The 23,212-nt window shown below is 55.5% G+C and overlaps 1 protein-coding gene across 1 annotated transcript; it reads left to right on the forward strand.

Annotated features, from left to right (window-relative positions):
• Positions 1–2,092: 2,092 nt before the first annotated feature.
• LOC129344701 (proproteinase E-like) lies at positions 2,093–7,841 on the forward strand. The gene is made up of 8 exons (XM_055001539.1): positions 2,093–2,213; positions 3,076–3,161; positions 4,137–4,234; positions 4,618–4,752; positions 5,221–5,357; positions 6,135–6,280; positions 6,483–6,635; positions 7,768–7,841. Exons 1-8 carry the CDS (start codon positions 2,174–2,176, stop codon positions 7,786–7,788), a joined length of 816 nt encoding a protein of 271 aa, XP_054857514.1. The 5' UTR covers positions 2,093–2,173; the 3' UTR covers positions 7,789–7,841.
• Positions 7,842–23,212: the final 15,371 nt, after the last annotated feature.

Below are 23,212 nucleotides of genomic sequence, written 5' to 3' on the forward strand. Positions count from 1 at the left end.
ACAACTTAATGTCCACTCAGAGCAGTTTACAAAGTGTTATTATTACCCCACAACAATCACCCTGTGAGATGGGTGGGGCTGAGAGAGCTCCAGAGAGCTGTGACTAGCCCAAGGTCACCCAGCCACTTTCAAGTGGAGGAGTGAGGAATCAAACCTGGCTCTCCAGATTAGAGTCCTGTGCTTTTAACCACTACACCAAACTGGCTCTCTTACCAGTTTCAATGCAAGGTATGGGCTATTACATACAAAGCCCTACACAGCCTTGGAGCCTCGTATCTGCAGAACCACCTGTCCTCCAGTGATCCGCCCTGACAGCTTCCCTCATCTGTTCAGGGCTTTCTGCAGGCATCGCCCGGCTAATGGGCAAGTTCAACAACTCTCCACACACATGCATTCTCTGTTACGACACCCCAGCTTGTGGAACAGCCTGTCCAAGGAGGTCAGGAAAGCTGCCGTGCATCTGTAATTCTGCAGACTATGTAAAACAGAAGCGTACAGGAAGGCATTTTTATCAAGATAATAGGGCTATATTATGAATGGTTCAAGAAGATGCTTCTGTAAAAGGAACAGGACTGTGAGCTATACCACCGTATATAGTAGGTATTATTTTTGCTGTACGTATTATCCTACTCTCACTGCTTTGTCTACTTATGTAATACCATTTTTTTCATTAGCATATCATGTCGAAATGCTATGCTTTGTTTCAAATTATTGTAATCCTAATCCTATCACATTGCTCATTCGATGTTTCATCCTATTGATTGCATTGACTGACTGTGTGTAATCCACCTTGAGTTTCAATGAGAAAGAGGGACTATAAATAAATCCAGGTGAGATAGGAGATAGAAGGGAAACGTTGTGCTCAAATATGATTCATGCATTTAAGTTTACACTGAAGTTTAAAGGAATCCTGCATCATTTCAGTGATTTAACTGAAAACTTGAGAGAGGGCAGAACCCTTAAGAACTCTGGCACATGTTGATAGTTTCAGGTGGGTAGCCGTGTTAGTCTGTAGTAAAAGAGCTTGTTTCGGGTCCCGTAGCACCTTAAAAGCCAACAAGATTTCCAGGGTACACACACGTGTGCACCACATTAAGACCTTTTAAAAAAGGTGTTCTTTACATTTTAAATAGTCTATCTGAAAAGGTAAAACAGGTACTATGGTTTATCAGAGACAGGTACCCCAAAACAGGGAATGACCTTGACAAAAATAACATTTGAAGTCAACGTTATGCACACACATGTATGCCTCCCACCGGTGAACTGCTTCTCTCCCTTCTTTGTGCCATAACAAATTGTGACCAAACGACTTCCAAGGACTCCACTAGATGGCACACTGCACAGAAGAATTCTGGAACGTCGGGCCTTCAACATGCACATTTGTTTTTCAACATGTCAAGGAAGGAATTCCGTTTCCACAACTCTGTAGGTCAAGTGCGCATTTCCCATTCGGTATAAAGGAAGTTGCTCTGGCTGGCTGGCCTTCACTTCAGTCTTTATCATCTCTCTGCATGTGATGGGGTAGTGTGGCATATCCATGTTCAAAAATAGCCCCCTTTTCGACGAAGATTACTTGTTAATTGTTAACAGCCCCCCCCCCCCCACACACACACACCTGTTCCAGTTCCCAGGGGAAATGCCAGTCAGTGCCAGGGCTTGCAATTTCCTAGCACTGAGGAACTGGGAAAGACCAAAGATATGAGACGGAAGGATTAATCTCAGCCCTGGAACTCTTTGGTGCCGGAATTCAGCACAAGAACTTGTCAAGCAATCCAAAACCACAGAATATTTCAGTAACTGACTAAAAGCAAGCCCAGCCCCCCTGCTGCAGGTAGAGAGCTAAGCCTCTGTCCCTGGGCAAAGCACTCGCCAGCCCCTCCGTACCTTCCCCAGAGGCACCAGGGGAAAACAGCTGCTCCCTTCACTTCCTTTCCAAGGCCGGGCAAGTTGTCCGAGTGCCTGCATTCACCTCTGGCACGTCCGTTGCCTGGCACAGGCCCAAATCTAATCAAGGAGGGCCAGGTTGTGTGTGAAGCCCCAGAGTGGCCTTGGCTGCTGCACGACAGGGTAACGCAACACCTGTGCCTGCAACGGCCAGGATCACGGGGTCCTGCTCCGCTTGATAAAGGGGAGTATTAAAGGCTCTGCATCCCAATAAGTCGTCCTTGGCAAGATGCTGGTGCTGTTGGTCCCCCTTTGGCTGGTGGCTGGCGGTAAGAAACAATCGGCACCTCTCTTTCCGGGCTAAACGAGAGTGGATCAAGCACAAATGTGTTGTGATGTCTGAATGCAGAAGGTCCAACCAAGCGGGATTCCAGCTAGGGAGTATAGCTGGGACTCCAGAGTTCACAAGCCACACTTGGGGAGCGGCTGTGCCCCTTCTGGCGTGTGAGACAGCAAGATAGGAAGGGGGTCGTCCTCCATACAGGGAGGCAGAGAGGCAGCAAGAAGGGCCAACCAGCCACTGTTACCTACACCCAATTGCCTCAGCAGAGGCAGCTGCACACACCAGGGCTTCAGCAAGCCCCAGCTGGTCACCACGGCTGAATGCAGCCTCTGGGCCCCCACCTCGTGCTCTGAGGGGCCACAGCAAAGAGTGCCCTGCAGTCTTCTGCCTCCAGCCTGGGAGAACAACAGGGCCCTTTTGCCTGCCTCCGCCATCCCGCGAAGACAGACACAAAGGCATGCAAGAGAGGAGCACCTGGGCCGGGCTAGGAGAAGGCAAGAGGGAAAGGTCCGCCGTGGCAAAGAGGCTGCCACCCGGATGCCTCCCCTGCATGCTTGAACGTTCCTGATCTCAGCTCCCTGTCCATGTACCCAGGCAGAGCTGAACATAGGAAGTTGCCTTCCCCCAGCGCTGGCCCTTGGCCCCTCTAGCTCAGTATCGCATCCCTCCAGGCCTTCCCCAGAACCCCAGACCCTGGAAATGGAAACGCCGGGCACTGGACCGGGAACCTTCCCCTGAGCCACAGCTCCTCTGAGGGAACAGACCTCCTTTCCTTTGAGCCTGCCTGCCGCCGCCACTGCTGCCCTCTCTCCTTCGCCTCCCTCCTTTCTCTCTGATCTCTTCCACAGCCTCCGGGTGCGGAGATCCGGTCTACTCTCCCAATGCACGAGTGGTGAACGGTGAGGATGCCGTCCCCTTCAGCTGGCCCTGGCAGGTGAGCCACAAATCTGTCCTCCTTGCCCCACAAGGGCTAAGCCACAGCGGCAAGAAAGCCAGATGACATCAGCAGCTCTTCACCATTTCCTCCCTGTTGGAGGAGGCATTGAGGTTGCCAAGCTCCAGGTGGGGCCTGGAGTTCTCCAGAATTAGAACTGGTCTCCAGACACAGTGTCTACCTGCCAAAGTGGCCGTTTCCTCCAGGGCAGCTGATCTCCGTAGTCTGAAAATCAGTTACCAGAAGTCACTGCCTTTCAGGCATCCCATTCAGATTTGGCTATGGAGGGGAGGGTTAGGGTTAGGGTTAACCCAGCCTGGATTGCGCACTCCACCTCTTTCACGACTTTTGCAACTGATCTACTCCCCCCTCTCCTCACTACCTATATACCTCTGGCCAGTTTCTTCATACCCTCCATGCATCTGACGGAGAGAGCTGTGGTCCTGGAAAGCTTATGCGGCAATAAAATTGGTTAAAGGTGCTACTGGACTCTTTGCTACTTTGTGACTACAGACTAACACGGCTAACTCCTCTGGATCTATGAAGATCAGTTGTAATTCCAGGAGATCTCCTGGCCCCATCTGGAGCTTGGCAACCTGAACCCTCCTCCCTGGAGAACAGGTTCTCCTGCCCTGTGACAACACACGAGGAGGCACGCTGCTGCAGGGTCTTCCGCCAAGGCCGAAGTCCACAGCCTTCCACAGTCTTTGGGGCTTCTTTCTCAATCTCTGGCACGAGGCTACGAACAGCTGTCTTTACTGGGGCTTCTGTGTCAACCTTCGGTCCTTGGAGCCCCTCCCGTAGCGCAGCGGCCCGTCCTTTCCTGGCCGGCCTTTGGCCAGCAAGCAATGCCAGGGGCAGCCCCAACTGCAGCAAAAGGCTCTTCTGTCCTAACATGGAACCTCGCTTTGGGGGGAGGGGGGGCTGCTGCCGAGATGTCTGAGAATAACATACCCCCCCCCCACATCTCCACAGATCTCCCTACAGTATGAGAAGGATGGTGTGTTCCGTCACACCTGCGGGGGGAGCCTCATTGCCCCCAATTGGGTCATGACGGCCGGACACTGCATCTCGTAAGCTTCCTCTCGCGCACCCTGGGACGGGCATCTTTGGGGTGGGGGGGGGAGGTCTGGTGGAAGCAGCTGTTTGCTGGCGGATTGAAGGTGCCTGCTGCTGGCGAGGATTTCTCCCCAGTGTGACACACAGCAGGCTGCAAGTCCTCTTTGCTGGGGGCCCATCCGCCCTCACAGCTGGGGGAGACGGTTATTCCGCCTTGGGCTCCTTGCCTGGCTAGCGATGCCGCCCTGCAAAGCCTGTTGGCCTCTGAGGCCCCTGGTTCAGGCAACCGGGATGATGTTCGTCCAGCTTACGAGCTGCGGGGTGGCCGCGCATCGGTGCGTTTACTGCCATGGGCTCTGCTTCCTCCACACCACCGCCTCATGGGCTTTCCTTCCAGCAAGTCCCGCCGCTATCAGGTGGTGCTGGGAGACTATGACATTGATCAGGAGGAAGGCTCGGAGCAACACATCCCGGTGAATGCTGAGGACATTTTTGTGCACCCACGCTGGAAATCCTTCTGTGCGGCCTGTGGGTAAGCAAGGTGCATCCTCGTGGCTTGGCACATGTTCCCCAGGAGCCCTGAGCCAGGGAGGCTTTCGAGACAGAATGGAAGTCTGACGTCCTGAGGCCCTTGCCAGAGCGGAATTCGAGCAAAGACCCCCAGCACTTAGCCCCAGGACTTACTCTCAGCTCTGCAGTGCTGAAACCTGAAGTCATCATAGAAGACCCCAGCACTGGTTCCCTCTCCCCTGAGTAACCCCAACAAGCGTCCTCTGGGCCTGGGGTTGGGGAGAATCATTCCAGGGTCAGGGCCTGCGTGTGCACTCGGCACCGCTTGCTTGAGAAATGGATCCTCCTGAAGGGTGGAAATATTAGCAGGGCAGTGACAAAATTCAGGCCATTCATCACAAGGCTGGCAGCGAGAGGGACTAACCGCCCCCTGACCAGGATGCCCTGGGCAGGATGCGGCCAGGCACTCCGAGATCTCTTCTCCTCCCAGCAACGACATTGCCCTGCTGAAGTTGTCCCGCAGTGCAGAGCTGAGCGACAAGGTGAAGCTGGCCTGCCTCCCCCCGCCAGGCGAGGTCCTGCCGAACGACTATCCCTGCTACATCAGCGGCTGGGGACGCCTCTACAGTACGTGGCTTCCCCCTTATGACTGTGGCGCTGAGGAGGGAGGAGATGGCGCAGTGTGTGTGAGAGTGTCTCAGTGTGTGTGCCTGTGCGGCCCACACTAACATCCCCCCCACCCCGTCCTTAGTTCGGCATGTGACATACCTTTCCTTAGTGCAAAGGACAACTGTGCACACGCAACATAAACCAGGAAAGGGGGGGGGGGTAGCATGAGCCTTTCCAAAGGCAATTCCACTAAAAACAGTTCTAAAAGTTATTCCTGGGCGCACGGGCCTGGGAGGAGGCTAACAAGTGAACTCTGAGACCCTGGAATGAGAATGAACGGTCTCAGAGATTCACCTTTCCAGGGAAAGGGAGGGAGACGCTTCCTTAAAGGCCCCAGGGCCTAGGACTGTGGGGCGAATGTGCTGAGGGTGACTTTTCTTTGGCAGCCCAAATGCCCTGGGGATGGGCTTTGTGTTCCTCAGAAGGGGACCCACTGATCTATCGAATGCAAAAATTGCATCCAGCTTTGGTCCAATCTCCCCTCTGGAAGAGGGGAAGTGGAAAGGCAGCGGGCCCCTTGGTGCTTGTTCCCCAAGAGGTGGCTCATAGATACTCCCCCCCACTGCTGCCAATGGCCACCTGATTTTTGCACCCTGGTTCTCCAAACACTGGTCTCTGAGCAAGCTCAGACCCTCCCACTGATTTCAATGGGGAACCTTGCCGGAGGGCGCCCCTTGGTGCCCGGACTGGCGAGAGACTCCTTTAAGGCAGCCCTTGCGTGACCTTCCTTTGCAGCCAATGGCCCCCTCCCCTCCAGACTGCAGCAGGCCGTGCTTCCGGTGGTGGACCATGCACACTGCACCCAGCCTGACTGGTGGGGAGCCTTGGCAATCCGGGAAACCATGGTGTGTGCCGGTGGAGATATCCGAGCAGGCTGCAACGTGAGTGCGGGGCAGTGGGGATAGGCTGTGGGCTCTGCATGCCACCCTCACAGCTGCACCTTCTCCTGTGCCCATGTGCTTCCCAGCCCCCTGCATGGTGCCCTGGGAGGGAAGCCTTGGGGGGGCAGCATGGGGGGAGGGCAATGTCCTGGGTGGAGCCTGCCCATCATGCATCTTACCTGGGGGGGGGTCTCATTCACAGGGTGATTCGGGCGGCCCCCTCAATTGCCAGGCTGCAAATGGAAGGTGGCAGGTCCATGGAATTGCCAGCTTTGTCTCCGGCTTGGGATGCAACGCCTTGAAGAAACCCACCGTCTTCACCCGAGTCTCTGCCTTCGAGGGGTGGATCCAGGAAGTAAGTTGTCTTTAACGCTCAGCCACTGGTGTCAACGGTTGACCCGCAAGAGCAAGATGAGGGGGGCAGGGGGGAGGGGGGGCAACGCCTGAAGACTGGGATGGCAACTCCTGAGCAGTGACCAGGAGCCCACTTCAAATGGGGCTGTGCTGTGTGCCTGCTCCGCGCCGGAACCTCTCTGACCTCGGAGGGCCCGTTGCCAAGCTACGCCCTGGGAGATTTCAGCCTAAGCGCAGAGCCAGTTGTGGGCCTTGGTTCAGTCTGGTTTCAGGCAGTGGAAATCTTTGCCCTCTTTACTAACAGTTTCTAAGAAAAATTAAACATTTTAGTATAGCAATATTATTGTCTCTTGAAGATTTAAAAAAATGTAAGCTGCCATAAAAGCCTGAAGTGGCTGGTTTGGAAGAACAATATATGGATTTAATGGAAGGGAGGGAGGGAGGGAGGGAGGGAGGGAGGGAGGGAGGAAAAGTGTAGCTGAGCCAGGTCAAATTTTGTTAAGACCGCAGCCATTGAGCCAATGGGAATCCAGAAGGGTGCCCCCATACTCGACAAGTTCATCCCAGGGCCCAGGGCATCAACCACACGCCTGGCGGAAGCATGCAAAGAGAACGCAAGAATAAAATGCCAGAAGAGTTTCAAACAAAACAAAACAAAAGCAATGACCAAATCAAACAGCAATCAAATAAACTGCAGACAAAACAGGCAAGAAGAATGAGATTCCCACTGAAAATGTGGAAGAGATAACAGATTTACCCTGGAGCCTAAGAGACAGAAGAGCACAATGAGGGTGCCACTGTGAAGAAGGCCCTGTCTCTGCAACCTGCCTGCTGATAATCCCAGGGGTGGGGGAAGCAGAAGAAAACCGCAGAGGGTGAGGGCAGCCGTCAGGCTAGCTCATACAGGAGGGGGTGGTCCACCATCCTCCAGATGCCCCTGCCTCTCCCAGGCCACCTTCATGGCCGCCACTCTTGGTAGGCTGGCCAGGGCCAAAGGAGGAGAGACCGAGGCTGTAAGGGAGGCGGAGCAGAGGAGCCTCCATCCCGCAACTGCTCTCCTTTAATCTGGCCACCTGACCTCTAGCCCAGGTTTCGTTCCTGGAAAAGATCCTTCTTTCCCCCTTTTCTTGCAGACCATTGCCAGCCATTCATGATGAGCCGAGTCCTCTGAGATCCAGAATAAAAGATCCTGAAAGATCCTGCCAAACTCTTGTGGTTTCCTTTTTGGCTATTTTGCACAGTCCATGTCTAGCACCATCTCTCCTGTGAGTCAGTGGGGACCCCGCCCTGCTTAGTCTGTGCGGGCTGCACACGGCCGGCTTTCCTCAGTGTCTTCCTTCGGCTGCCAGGGCCCGCCGGCTGGGCTCTGACTCCTTGCAGTTCCTTGAGTGACGTTGAAAACTCAGGCCTCTCTCTCACACACATCATCATCTTCTACTTCATTTATACTCAACCTTTCCCCCAACAGAGACCCGAAATGGCTTACATCATTCTCCCATTTTATCTTCACCAACAGGCCTGTGAGGTAGGTCAGGCCGAGAATGTGTGACTGGCCCAAGGTCACCCAGCAAGCTTTCATGGCAGAGTGGGGATTCGAACCCGGGTCACACAGATCCTAGTCTAACTGCTGCATCCGACATGGATACTTGAACCTGCCTTCTCTTGAGTCAGACCCATAGCATGATCGACTCAAGCAGGCAGTGGCTCTCCAGGGCATGGGCACAGAAGCACATCACCAATTATTGCCCTGTCCTTTCCACTGGAGCAGCTGCTGGGGGCTGAAACTGGGGCCTTCTTCTCTCCTCATGCGGTCTTGATAGCTTTGGGCCTGGCCTCCGGAGGCAGCAGCGTCTTAAAAGAGCCGCACTGGAGCTTTCTCTTTGCTTCCGATGGAGCTGGTGTGCAGGGAGCCCTTCCCCCCCTTCACGGCCGGGTGCCAGCAAGGTCAGTGCGCCCTTTGGCCGGCAGGCGGCCGCCACAGGCTCCCCCAGGGATGGGAATGGCGGCTGCCGGCGTCCCTGGCCGGAAATGGTTCTTCTTCCACATGAGAGATCCGGGGGCTCACGCGAGCCTAGGAGGCACATCTGCGGACAGGGGAGCTCTTCCCCTGAATCCCTGTCGGTGGTTACTCAGTGGTGCGGGAATGGCACTCTGCACATGGACCAAGATGCGTAGCTGCATTCGTCTCTCTGTAGCAGTAGAAGAGAGCAAGCGCCCAGTGGCGCCCAGAAGACTAACAAAATGGGTGGTAGGGGACGAGCTTTCGTGAGTCACAGCTTGCATCACTCTCCCATACCCTACCACAATTTTTATTAGTCTTATAGGCGCTACTGGACTCTCACTCTGCACATGGTCTTTGGAGCTCTGTGTAGCAATACTTTATCCACTACACAACTGAAAACTGCCCCAGAAAACCAGTGTCTGTCCAGACCTGAAGGCAGCATTGAGGCACCCTCGGTTATAGAGCGCCTGTCGTGGTTGCAGAAAGTCCCAGCCTGGTTCAGTGCCCGCCCCCCGCAGCTCCAGTTACAGGATCTCATGCAGCAGGTGCCAGAAAAGACCCTTTTGTGCCCAGAGCTCCACAGAAGGGCTGCCAGCCACAGCACAGCAGGCAACGGTTAGGCAGGAGGGCCAGAGGCCAGCTGCGGCGGAAGCCAGCCGCCCACGTTTCTTATTCGCCCAGAAGAATGAAATTGGACCTCAGCACACGGCAGAGCATCTGTTTCCAACATCATATATACCTGAGAGCTGGTACAGGGTAGCGATTACAGTGCCAGGCTAGGATCTGGGAGACCCAGGTTCGAACCCCCGGTCTGCCATGGAAACTCACTGGGGTACCTTGGGCCAGTTGCACACTCTCAGCCTAACCCACCTCACAGGGTGGTTGTGAGATAAAATAGCAGAAAGGAGAACAAGGTCCCCCTTGTGCAGAAATGTGCTTTTCTCCCTCCCTCTTGCTCAACACAAGCACAGGAATGAAAATACACACATCTCCAGAAATGGGTTGATGGCATGCGCCCGTGTGCACACACCCCTCCTTGCTGCCAAGCTTAATTTCCAAAGAAGTCAAGACATTTAACTTGCCCTCCTCCCAGAGTTCCCGCCCAGGCATCTGTCATTCGAGACGCTTGACTGCAGCTTTGACACAGCATCTTTCTGTTTGAATGGAAAATCTCCCGTGTTCCCTGCCACGGTGTCCTCGCTCTTCTGTACTCCAGCCAAGCCCAGCTGGCTTGAATCCCTCCCGGAGGCTTCACTGCCTCGCAAGCAGGGCAACGGGGGCATCCAGGCAGGGCACTGCAGTCAGATGGTGTCCCAGAGCCTGGGCACATTTGCTAGTCAGCGAGGGCGCCCTTTCTCCTTTTCCCTTGGGGTGGAACAGGACATGGTGCACCACCACACTTGCCCAATCCCCACCCCCAGCCCACCATCCCTTATTTAGGCCTTTGATCGCTATCCAGACATGAGCAAAGTGGAGTAATAATAGCCGTGAAGCAACAAGAACAAGTGAGCCAGGATTACTGCCCCCCCAGCAAAGACTACGGGGACAGGAACCCACTGCCTGGTGGAGTGCAGGGCGCATGCCCTCTGCTCTGGCCTCAGAGCTCCTCTGGAAGTTTCAATACATGCCCCCCCCCCACCTCCCCATGTGTCTACCTTGGGCAGGAACTCACATCTATTCGTGGTTTTTAACTGTATAAATGGATGTGTTTTAATTTGTAATTTGTAATCCGCCCTGAGCCCTTTGTGGGGAGGGAAGAATAAAAATCCAATGAAAATAAAATAAAAAATAAAATAAAAAAGGAGCTGCTCTGACACCCCCCCCCCCCCGCCATTGTAGCACCTACTTTGCGCCACGGTGTCCTCCTGGCATTAAGAAAGAGGCAAGTCCTTCTCGAGCTGCCTGGCACTGACTCAGACTGGTGGTCCGGCTCATGGCAAGGGCTCTTCTCAGGCAGTGAAAGGCTCCCGCCTCCTTTTCACTGGAGATGCTTTGGGTTTGTGCCCCCGGGGGGCGGCTTTTTCATGCCAAGGAAGTAAGCCTCTCCCACCCACTTCAGGATAATGCCCGTGGTTGTGATCCTACAGGAAGCCTCCCTGGTGGGCATTATCGCCACCATGGCATTGCAGGTGGGAGGGGGAGAGGACCCGTTGCTTTGGGCCACGCTGGGCGTTGGTGGCAGAGGTGGATTTTGGACCGGGGACCTCTGGACTCATCCCGCAGACTTGGCCCACTGCAGGAGACTGGCTGCCTTCCACACAAGGGTGGCTCTGGCTTCCCCAGTCCCAGGGCTGTGCCCCGAGTCCCTCCGGTCACAACTTGGATGTTTGATGGAAGAAGCAGCCTGTTCCGTTGTGAATCTCAGCCGTGGGTGTGTTGTAGTCCCTCAGCACGTACTGTGATGCCCTGCCCCTGCAAGGGCTCCAGGCCTCTGCGGAGGGCTGCTGATTGGCCTTGCGGGGGGAGCCACACGAGCCAAGCTGGGCCCCCCACGGCTCACCCACTCCCACGGCTTGACCTCTCCACCCAAACTCATCTCATCTCAGCCTTTTCACCCCATCAGGGAGGGCTCTGCGGCTCGGTGGGAGAGCACATGCAAGCGGGCCGGGCACAGCTCAAAGAAGCATCTCGGCATGAACAGGGGAGGGCGCCCCCTTCTCTACCAGCCAGAACAGACGACTGAGGGAGGGAGGGGTGGGCCCCATGGCCTGGCCGGGGAGCGCAAAGCGAAAGGCAGGCAGTTGGGGGGGGGGGCACAGTGTGAAATCCCCCAAGGTGGGGAAATGCTTTAGAGCCCTTGTGCTCTCCTGAATGGTGTCCTCTGGAGGGGTCTCATCTCCCCCCACCCATGGCAGACCGCCCCCAGGCCACCCTGCACAGCTTCCTTTGGGTGTCTCCACTAGGGCCCAGTCCCGGCTTCCCCCACATTCTGGAGCACTTCCATAGCAGTCTTCGTATCTGGAGGGTCGGAGGGTCAGTCAGATTCCCAGCAGGGCTGCCAGCGACTTCTGCCACCGGACACTGATCTGTGTGGGTGAGAGAGAGAGAGAGAGAGAATGGTTGGCAGCGGAGTAAGAACAGCCGCTTCTCTCTCTGGAAGGCTCTGCTTGTGCGTCACGCCCACCTCCCTTCCTCGGTGACACTGCGCTGGTCGGAGAGGGCGCCCCCTTCCTCATCCCACCCTCACGGTCTTGAGAAGGGGCTGAAGAGGCCTCTTTGTCAGAGTTGTTTCACCCCAAACAGGATGGAAAAGCCACCCTGGCCCAGGAGCCTTTAGGGGGGCAGAGCCGGACACCTCAGGCAGGTGGAATTTCATAGAATGATAGGGCTGGAAGGGACCTCCGGGGTCATCTAGTCCAACCTCCAATTTGCAGCATTTGTTGTGGTGGTGGTGGGGTGTGTGTGTGTGTGTGCTGGTGGGGGGAAGGCATCAAACAGCACTACTCTTTTTAAAAGAACCAGCGTTTCCCCTGCCCTAAAACCATGTCTCTGGATGGCAGCCGTTGTGCCCCACATTTTAGCATCCTGGTTTACAGAAACTTCAGAGATACGGTTAAAAAACCCCTTTTCATGTGGGGCTCTGCCCCACCAGCCCCCACGCTGGCTCTGGATGTGCTCCGTTGAGCATTCCGAGCATCTCTGCCCCTGCTCAGATCTGGGACACACCGGCAGCGGCACAAGGGGTCGAAAGGAACGCTGCCTCTTCAGGAGGCACGTCTGTCTCACTCCTCCGGAGTAAATAACAAGATCCTCCCAAATCCCTGCAAGTAGAAAAGCAGCGCAGCAGGGAGCTGGGCGGCCGAGCCACTTTCTCCGCGAAGTCAGGGCCTGTTTGTTTGCCGAGCTTATTTATGTACGGGGAAGGGGGGGGGATTCGACAATAGCCCCCGAGCGGCCGCCCCCCGCCCCCCGCGCTCCCCGTGCCGGCGCTATTCCGGGCCGCGGGGTGAGTCAGCTCTCTGCCCGGCGCCTATTCATAGCTCGGCTGCCGCGGGAAGGTCAGCGGGTGCGCGGCGGCCCTGCGGCGGGTTTGTTTTCCCCGCGGCGCTTCGGCTCCTCCGGCCCGTGGCCGAGCAGGGCGGGGCGGACTTTGTGCCGGCGCTGGAACGTCCCGAACCGCGGGCGGCTGCCAGGGCGGGGGGCGGGCGGCGCACTCCCTGACTCCGGCGCCCCCGCCGACCCCCGCCTGGCCGGGCGGAGCGCGGCGGGGCGAGCAGAGCCGGGCGAGAGGAAGGGCGGGGCTCCTTCTGAGCCGCCCACCGCCCTCCGCGCCCCGACCATTGCTTCGAGGGGGGTTTAGGGGCCCCGCCATCAGCCTGTCGGAAGGGCCTGGCCCGGTTCCGCCTTCTTGAAGGCCCGCGGTCCTGGAGGCAGCCGTGGTGCCGCCGCTCCTCGCCTGGGCGCTTGGCAGCCACGGGGGCCCAAGCGGAGGCGCCCCCCGGCTCGGCCACCCACCCCACCCCGCTGCAGGGCCAGGGAGAGGTCCCGCCGCCTGGCGCCCGCCTGGCCTCACAGCAGAGAGCGCGCCAGTGGCCCGCGGGGCTCGTGGGCGGTGGGAAGCCGGGCACAGCCGGGCAAGGCCTGCGCCCCGTTCTGTGCCCAGAGAGTGCCAGGCCGGAGGAGCCGCGAGCGGGGGGGGGGGGGCGTGGCGGCCACTGGAAGCCGCTTCCGGACTCGGGACGGTAAACAAGGGCCCGAATCGCTTTATGGCTGCAAATGTTCTCAGAGCGTTTATTGCGGCGTGTTCAGGTGGCGCTGGGGAGATAAGGCCGGGATGCCGGAGGAGGCGGCGGGGCATTTCCGGAGCCGCCGCAGGTGGCCAAAGCTGCTGAGTCACAGGCCGAGGTGCCCCGAAGCCTCCAACTGCGACCAGGCCCTGTGTTTACCCGCAGGGGGTGCCCATGCGGTCTGTACCAGCAGACTCGGCAGGTACAACCTGTATGGGCACCGACTGCTTTCCCGCCCTTTGCAAGCGCATGAGGGGCCAGGCACATGAGGCCAGAGGTCCAGCCGGTGGAAATGCAAAGAGCAAAGGGTTTAACTTGCCCGGTTGAATAAGGGAGTTCTGGGGCTGGAAATCTGGTTGGTCTTGAAGGTGCTTCTGGGCCCACCTCTTGCCTTTCATAGCTAGGCACCCTCCAGAGGAGTCTGGAGTTCTTCGGGCTGCGTCCCTTCAGCTCATGGGCACCCACCCACCAACCAAGCCCCCTTTCCCAGAGTCACGCATGAAGTGTGTTGCGCTGATGGACCCCTCAGTCCATCACGATCAGTACTGGCCACGACACTCCAGGGTCTCAAGCGGAGGTCTTTCCTGTCCCCTCCTGCCTGGTCCTTTCAACTGGCGGTGCCGGGGATTGAACCTGGGCCCTTCTGCATGGCAAGCAGAGGCTCTTCCACTAAGCCACAGTCCCTCCCCAGGGGCCTTGATGCTTCTGGAAAGGATAGCTGGGAGGGCTACGGCGAAGCCGCAGGCAGCCTCTGCTGGATGCTTGGCAGAAACAGACAGGTCTACACTGAGGCTGGTGGTGGATCCTGGGACTGGCCCGGGTGTCCTGAAATACCCCAGTCTGCAGAGAAACCAGAATTGTTCCCTTCTGCCCCGCTGGCAGGAGGAGACTGGCCCGCTGTCCCATAGACAACCAACCTTCCGCTGCCCTCAGGAGTCAGCAGCCCGGAAAGGTGTGCAGAAAACCTTTCCCACACACACACTTCCTCACACCAGCCCTGCTAAGGTCAATGTGTTTGTGTCCTGCGTGTATAGTGCAATTTGTGCGTCTATCTGGTTTATTCCCCACCATAAAACATCTTGTGCATCATGAATTATGGCTTTGGGTGGACCACGGACCTCTCGCCGCAATTTTTATTCCTCTGGGACTTTGGGCCCGTGTCTGGAGTCCACCTTCCGGGACACTCGGAGTTATCTAAGGCCAGCCCGCCATTCTGGACGCAGACTGGGGGGTTGTGTTGGCAGTGAGCGAGCGTCCTGCGGCCTGCTCTCCCAGACTATCTTGTTTACTGGGGGATAATTAAAGCTTGCAAAGCCCCGTGCGCACAAAGCTCACGAATGCTTGGGAAACGGTGGCTCTTCCTGTTTTTAGAATCCTCCTTGCAAGCAGTTTAAACACAAAAGGCCCTCCAGGGCTGGAGGAGTTTGGCTCCAGAACTGAGCAGAAAAGAGTAGGTAAGACCTCTGTGGCGCAGGAAGGCAGGACTGGCCCCCAGGGACCGATCTGTGGCTGCCACCATTTGTGGTTTGGCAAGGGGAAGGAGCCTCACCCCTTTGGATCAGCCAGCAGCAGCACACTTGGGAGTGGCCACCAAGCCCCCCTCCCCTCAGATGGCTCCAGCCCCCACTGCAGGCAACTCTTTTGAGCTGGGAGGTGGTGCCCAAGAACGCAGCACCCAGCAGGTCCTCACGAAAGCCTCTGAAACAAAGAGGGAAGAAGTGCCACGTGCAGCCCACCTGCCCAACGTGTTCAGTCCATCGCTGGAGACACTGAAATGGGAGCAAGGATGCCAGTCAATGTAGCGCCAAGAAAGAGGCCCAGCAACGCCCTGCCCACAGTGCCCCTCCCACACAGCCATGGCCTTGTCCTCTGGGAAGCTGTGCGGCTTTTGTGGCCGGAGACCAAGGGGATCGCTTGTGGAAGAGGCCACAGGAGCCCTCCCAAATGAATGGGTTCTGGTGCCTGGAGCTTTTATCAGATCCTTTCTGTGCCATTGAGCTTGCCTGAGGACCTTTGGCCCGTCACTTTCTTGCAACTTGGCCTACAGCACAGGGGGGTTATGAGGGTGAAATGAAGGAAGAGAGAGCCGTGAATGCTGCCCTGAGTGTCTTGGAGGAAAGGCCACGGGGGGGAGAGAGGGGGGTAAGGCCTGGAAACCCAAGCGAACAAGAGGAGGAGGAGGAGGGGGGGGGCATCCGGACAGGCAGCCATTCCTCCGCTGCTCCTCCGCTTGCTCCTCCGCTGGCCTGTGTCTGGCTCCTTGGTCTGTGGATGCTCAAGGAATGACGATGGAGCTGGTTCCCCACACAGCTGTTTGGGCAGCACCATAGGGGGAGCACTGATGCCCTGCAGGGGCTCTGCCCACCCCCAGGCATCAGGGGCACTGGAAGGGATGGGCATCCCTCCTGGGCACTTTTCTGCCAGATGGCCCAAGCCAAGAAGAAGCCACAGGGAGGCAGAATGTTAACCCGACGAGCCTCTGAGTCCGGATCTAGAACTGGAACCTAAACACAGGTCAGAGCAGACCGCCAGGGACTGCCTGGCACCAAAATGCCAGGAAGAGGCTGGCAACGCCCCCCTTGCCTGTTTCCCATCCAAAGGCCCATGAAAGCCTTCAGCTCTGGAGATCACAACCTCGGAGTGTGAATGGTGTAGATTCCTGATCTGCCTACGAATTTCCCGTTAGTGTTTAAATTGGCAAACGTGAACAGGTTTTTTTAGTGTTTCAGCATTGCGCTCAGTGTTCCATCCTGAGGAACAGACAGCTGATGAATAAGGAACAGTATGCCTGGCTGAATCTTATAATAATAATATTCAATTTATATACCACCCTTCAGGATGACCTAACACCCTCTCAGAGCAGTTTACATGTCATTGTTATCCTCACAGCAACAATCAACAACCACCCTGTGAGGTGGGTGGGGCTGAGAGAGCTCATAGAAGCTGTGACTGAGCCGAGGTCACCCAGCCGGCTTCAAGTGGAGGAGCGGGGAATCAAACCGGGCTCTCCAGATTAGAGCTGCACGCTCTTAATCACTACACCAAACTGGCAAAACACAGTTGGAAACAATCAGGCTTCGAGAAATATAATTCAGTGGTCAAAGGTGTCTACATCATATTTCAGATGAAACAAATGAGATGGTTTAATAGACTCCTGTGAAGTTCACACATATATAAAGTCGCCACCCTGAAGCTCCCCAATCTCTCAGATTTGGGTTGCAGTGAAACTATCTTATCTTTTCGGAGAGCACTTTGGTGTGAAGCTTAGTAATTGTATTTTATCTTTTAAATTTAAGCTATGGGATAAAAGTTGACACGTAGGCTTTTTAATTTCTAATTTCACTGATATAAGCCAGTGTTTTTGTATCACTGTGATTCTTTTGTATTTAATTATTTCAAGAATGATTTAGATAGATTTTTAATAAAAATTGAGTGAGTGGCCTTTGGCTGGGATACAAGGTTTTCACCTGACATCTGGAATGAATAAAATTTCTGACCTCTCCAGTCAGAGGGCTGATTACCTAGAAGAGAATGGATACGAGAGAGGGTGTTTCTCTCGCCACAGCCCTGTGGTCCAGTGGTTAATGCATTGCTTTGGCAGGGACAGTCGGTTACCACAGGTCTATTTCGAAAGTAATGCTTCCCCCACAGGCGGGCAATTATCCGTTGTAGAACAGACCCCCAAATCCTGCCCGGGGGTTGCCCAGCTTGGACAGCACACACAACCACTCCTGGATCCTCCTGCATTCCAAAAGAGATCACGCAGAGAATTGGGCTCGCCTCTTCGGCAACCCTTGCCCGTACTTTCAGAGGCAGTTTTATTGGTGGTGGCGTCCTTTGTGCCAGCACTCCAGTGGGCAAAACCAGGGCGGCCCCTCAGCGCCCTCGCCTTCCGTGCTGCCTGTGGGCTGAGCCTGCTCTTTACGATGCCTGACGGGGAGCTTTCACAAGGACCACGGCGACATTTAATGCAGCCCAGACTTTGCTGAGAAGCGAGCAAGTTAAACATTACATTCTATAGCCACTTCTCCTCCCAGGTCAGCTGAGTCTCGCATCGGGGCTTCCGTGGCACCCACGTGGCAGGATTTTGGGTCATATGGAGGCAGTAAAAATGTACAGATGCCAGGGAGACTCACCTCCGCTGTCTCTCTCTGGGGCTCCTGTGCATGCTCTCCTCTTCCCTCCCTGTGATCTGGAGCTCCATCAGCTCCTGCTCACCTCTCCAGGTTCACCTTCACGGGCAGCTCTGCATGGAATGGTTTGCAGGCTAGATGTCAGTCTCAAAGGGCATTAAGGGTGCCAAAGTGTGTGGCAGGGGCTCTAATTCCAGGGTCACAGGACATGCGCTGCAGTGGCATTGCAGAGACAAGGTCGCCTCTCCCACACAACAGCTCACGCCGTGTCCACTTAAAGGCATTCTCCCAGAACAGTTGACACTTTGCCCCAGGCACTGGTAGGGCTGCCCCTGCTGGGGACTGAGGGCCTGTTGCCAGCTCAGGGTCAGCCAGCAGACACCTGTCCCTGCAGGGCTGCCACGCGGAGCCCTCACGGGCCAAGGTGCTTCCCGGAGTCCCAGCGGGAGAGCCGGGACCCTTGTTCGGCCCCCCTTGCTATTTTTGGTATGCCAGAACACGGAAAGTGGGACGTTTGCAGCCAGGTCCTTTGCTGGGAGGCGGATGGCTTGGCCAGGTTTCAAAGGGCTTGCTTGTGATCAGCAATCGATGCTTTCCAAACATGACCCTGCCCTGCAAAGGCTCGTTGAGAGCTGAGAATGGAGTGTGAGGCAGGAGCCCTCCTGGCCGGACTTGCTGTCCAGTCTCAAAGGATGGGAGCCCCTGCCCGGGCCTTCCAGCACAACCACCCTGCAGGTCTTTGAGCTGCTCCTGTAATTCTCATTCCCCAGCAGAGCAGAGTGGAGGCCACACCCTCGCCCACTGCCCTGGGGGCCTGGCTCTCGGACCGGAACACCAGAGGGCCCTTTTCAGGCAAGCTGTCACGTCTATGTTAAGGGGCCTTTCTGGTTGGCCTTGTGTGACTTCCCAGTGGGAAAAGGAGACCCCATCGACTGAAGATTCTCTTCTGTCATTAGTAGTCTGTGACCAATAGAGGCTAAGTTGACCAGAAGAATGCAGACATTAAGCTCTGGTTTCCTCTCCCAAAGGGCGGAGGGGGGGGCAGTTCTTCTCAGCCACCACAGGATCCCCCCACTTGCCCTCCAAATCAGTATCAAACATGTGGCGTGGAGGTAAATTTCAAGGACTGGCTGTGCGCATTTCCCCTGCAGATGCCTTTCAAACAGCTAAAAATGATTTTCAAGGATGGGTTAGAAGCAGGATGTTCACCAGGCCGCTACGAAAGATCATCTGTCACTGCCCTGGTCATATACTCCATCCTTCAACATGGGCAAGAGGACATGGGATGGGACGCTTTCAGCGGTGACCCCCGGCTTGGGAACAACCTACCCAGCAAGCTGCATCTACTACAGACTGGCGAAGAGGCTCTTGTTCAGGGAAGGGGCTGGGGCGGGGGCGGGGCTGAACCCAGCTGCCTTCTTCTGGGCGTTATTGCTGGTTTCAGGCGTCGTTCTCCTGCTTGCAGTGGCTGGTTCTCTTGGGGTCTTTGCAATGGCTTCTGGCTGCTCTCAGTTTTTAAATGCTGCTCTTATCGCTTGCTGCTTTTTGTACCCTCGGGCGCCTCTGGCCCCGTCGGTTAATGCTGTAGAGTCCCAACCACCGGAGGCCTGAGGATTTGCCTTTGACGCTGTCAGAAAGGATCGCTATTCTGTCCTTGAAAAAGGTACAGGTGGTCAGACGCCCAGAGTCAAGCTCAGGAGTCGAACAAATGGAGCCCTTTGAAACCAGCGGTTCTTGGGGAAATGTCAGTTTTAGTGCTCAGAGGGAGTCTTTCCTCACACCTTGAGAGGAATCAAATACAGTTTTAATACCGCCCTGTGAAAGTCACGTAACTGGGTATATGTGGTGGTGGCACACATCCCCCCCCCCACCGTCTCTCAGCCTTGGCTTGTGGCGAGACGGTCTTCTCTTTCTGAAAACGCTTAGCTGAGAATCGTAGAAATTATATTTTATCTTTCCATTTAAGATAGAGAGATGACATGTTTGTTTTCTTATTTTTAAATTCTTTGACAAACGATAGTGGGTTTTGTATCACTGTGATTCTTTCATTTTTAATTATTTCAAGAGCAATTTAGATTGTTTCTAAATAAAAATCTTAAAAGATAACCATGGGTGATTCTTGGCTGGGGTATAACGTTTTGCCTCACACCTGGAACAAATGAACTCCTGACCTCTTTTCAGTCAGAGGGCTGATAACTGGTAAGAGACTGATTATGTAAGAGAATAGTCCTCTTATATACAGCCCTGTGGGTTGTTGTTATTAATATTTATTTATCGTCCGCATTTCTCACTGAGATACAAGATGGATCACATACTGCGAGTGAATACAATATAATCAATTGCTAGGACACTGACGGAGCAGAAATACAACAGGGCGTTCCATGAAAACAGATACAATGGGGTACGGTAGTGGCAAATTTGTAAACTAGCATAAAGCCAAACATAGATGAAACCTCTCTGAATAAAAGCACAATGAATTGACACCTACAGTTCCTGTGGTTAATGCCATGATTTGGAACAAAGGGACCCTTGGTTTCCATGTGTCTGTCTGGGAAGTAATGCTCCCCCTGAGGGAAAACTCCGTGTCATGGGTGGTCTGGATTCTGTGTTAGCTTTGCAAGCTGCCCCCAAGTGTCCTTTGCTAGAGAAGTGGAGGCTAGCTAAGTAGCTGACTGGAAAAAGAAGGCTTTGACCAACCAAATGGACACAGTTCAGTAGGCCAGCCTCCCAGTACTCCAGAGCTCTTCAACAGGCTGCAAGCTTAAAGTCAAGAGGGCGAGGAGGAGGAAAAAAGCGTTCCAGGCCCTGATGTGAAAGTCTCTTGTTTGCCTGTCATTTACGATATGCTGCGGACTTGGGCAGCTGCTCATCTTGTTAGACCTTTCAGCAGCGTTCAACACGGCCGGCTGTGAGTTGTTGGCCCACCGCCTCGCCGATGTGGGGATTCGTGGGACGGCCTTGCAGTGGCTCGTCTCTTTTCTCCAGTCGGGGACAGAGGGTGGCACCGGGGGAAGAGACTGTCCGCACGCCAACCGTTAGGGTGCGGTGTCCCACAGGGGGCGATACTCTCTCCCCTGTTGTTGAATCTTTATATGCGCCCCCTCGCCCAGTTGGTGCGGCGTTTCCGACTGGGTTGTCATCAATATGCAGATGACACCCAGTTGTATCTGTTGATGGGTGGCCGACCTGACTCTGACCCTGACACCCTGTTGAGAGCTCTGGAGGCCGTGTCTGGGTGGGTAGAACAGAGCAAGCTGAAGTTGAATCCCGTGAAGATGGAGGTCCTCTACTTGGGCCATGGACTGTCGGAGGCAGGGATCCTTCTCGTGACCTTTGGGGGGGCACCACCTGTGCCCATACCGTCGGTTAGGAGCTTGGGCGTGATTCTGGATTCCTCCTTGTCTATGGAGGGCCAGATCGCGGCTGTGGCTCGAGTGGCCTTTTTCCACCTTCGGCAGGCCAGGCAGCTTGCCCCCTACGTCTCGGCCCAGGACCTAACGACAGTGATCCGTGCAACGGTCACCTCCAGGTTAGACTACTGTAACTTGCTCAATGCAGGGCTGCCCTTGGGCTTGATCCGAAAACTTCAACAGGTCCAGAATGCTGCTGCGCATGTCCTAACTAGAGCTTCATGTAGGACACACATTAGGCCTATCTTGCAGCAGCTTCACTGGCTCCCAGTAGAATTCCGGATCCGGTTCAAGGTGTTGGTTTTGACCTATAAAGCCCTAAATGGACTGGGACCAGCATACCTAAGGGACCGTCTCTCCCTGTATGTGCCCCAGACAGTACTTGGTTCAACAGAAAAACACCTACTGGTGGTCCCTGGCCCTAGGGAGGCTCGGCTGGCCTCTACCAGGCCCAGGGCCTTTTCGGTCCTGGCCCCAACCTGGTGGAACTCTCTGTCTGAGGACACTCGGGCCTGCCAGGATCTTGTATCATTTAGGCAGGCCTGTAAGACGGAGATGTTCCACCAAGCATATGGTGGAGGCTAATTTTAGCCCATCATTGCCAAGCCTTCCACCGGTCTCCCTCTACAAGGGGTATGGAGAGTCCATTCCCTCTGGTTGCCCTGAAAGGGGCACAGTATTTTATCTGTTTTTATCATTGATTTTAAGCTGTTTTTTAATCAATGTTGTAACTCGCCCTGAGCCCGCTTGTGGGGAGGGCGGGTTAAAAACAAACAAACAAATAAGGCAGTGCTGGGTGAAGCTGGTATCAGGGGGCACTTTCTGCCTTCTCGGAAGAAGAGAAACCAGCTGGGGAGAATACAAACATCAGAAGCTGGTCCAATGTCTCCTTAACATCAAACGGAAGGGGAGTGCATGTGCTGAGAGCAGAGCGGAAATGGCTTTGCTTTGGGCTGTATCAGTTGGTTTTAAGATGCCTGCCTTTCCCCCAGGCTGTGGAATGTACCAGGGACAGCATCATCTTAAAGCAGAGCCCCACCCCCCCTTCCGAGCTGGTTGAAGCTAACGGGCTTCACCCTGCTTAGGACTGCACTAAGGAGCAATCCGAGGCTGATCGATGTGGTGTAGTGGTGAAAGTGCCGGACTAGGATGTGGGGGACCAGATTCTAATCCCTGCTTTGCAGGGAAGCTAGCTGGGTGACTTTGGGCCAGACACACACTCAACCTAACCTACCTCACAGGGTTGCTGTGATGATAAAATAGCAGCGAGGAGAAGGATGTGAGCCACTTTGGGTCCCCCTTTGGGAGAAAGGAGAGGTATAAATAAAGTGAATAAAGTAAAGCATTTTATTCGGTGGGGCTTATTCCCAGGGAAGTGTTCTTAGGACTGCACTCTCTCGGCTGGAAATGAAGGCAAGAAGTCAGAAATGGGGCTTGGGTGTATGTGTGGGGGGGCATGCAGAGGTGACTAGTTGCTTCTTTGCAACCCCCTAAGCAACTTCTGTGGAGAGACCCAATAGGTGGGTGCCCCCCCTCCCACAATTGACTTCTGCAGGCTGGCCAGTCTTGTCCCTGGCCGGCTGGACCTTCATTCTCCGCATCCCTGCCTGTCCGAACAGCCCTACAGCAGGCTGAGAGCCAAGCTTCAAGTGACGCCTGACACAGGTTGGACACTTGTCAGCTTCCCTCAAGTTTTGATGGGAAATGTAGGCATCCTGGTCTTGCAGCTGTAATGGAGAGCCAAGCTGTAAAACCAGGACGCCTACATTTCCCATCAGAACTTGAGGGAAGCTGACAAGTGTCCAACCTGTGTCAGGCGTCACTTGTAGCTTGGCTCTCAGTCCAGCGGCGCCCTGCAGTTCTGGAAGAGCAGAAGGGCTCAGTGGGTTTGGCCTCTGGCTGCAGCAATGTTGCCCCAAGAGCAGGCTGGCAATCACCATGGCGCAAGCCAGGCCTGTGGTTCAGATGAGAAATAATACAAGGATGCGGTTAAAGACCAGAGCCGCGTGGCTGGTTGCACGTATTAATACCAAGTGCCCGAGCGAGCGCGCAAAGGCGGATGCGGTGCCCATGCCTGGCGAGAGGGACGCACCCCGCCGGGCCCCCTCCAGCCCATGCAAGAGCCACCCAAGCGAGTGGCCGCGGCTGCCGCTCGGGAGGGGGACCCCTCCGTCCTGGGCCCAAGGCGCGCCCGCTCAGTGGGCAGCTGCGCCCCTTTGGCAAGGGGGGGCGAGGCGGGGCGCTGCCTCCGGGCCACCCGCCCCTGCCTGCCAAGCTGCCGCTGCGGGCCGGGAGGATGCAGGCGC

This window comes from Eublepharis macularius, chromosome 17 (genome assembly GCF_028583425.1).
Source record: "Eublepharis macularius isolate TG4126 chromosome 17, MPM_Emac_v1.0, whole genome shotgun sequence".
Classification (NCBI taxonomy): domain Eukaryota; kingdom Metazoa; phylum Chordata; class Lepidosauria; order Squamata; family Eublepharidae; genus Eublepharis; species Eublepharis macularius.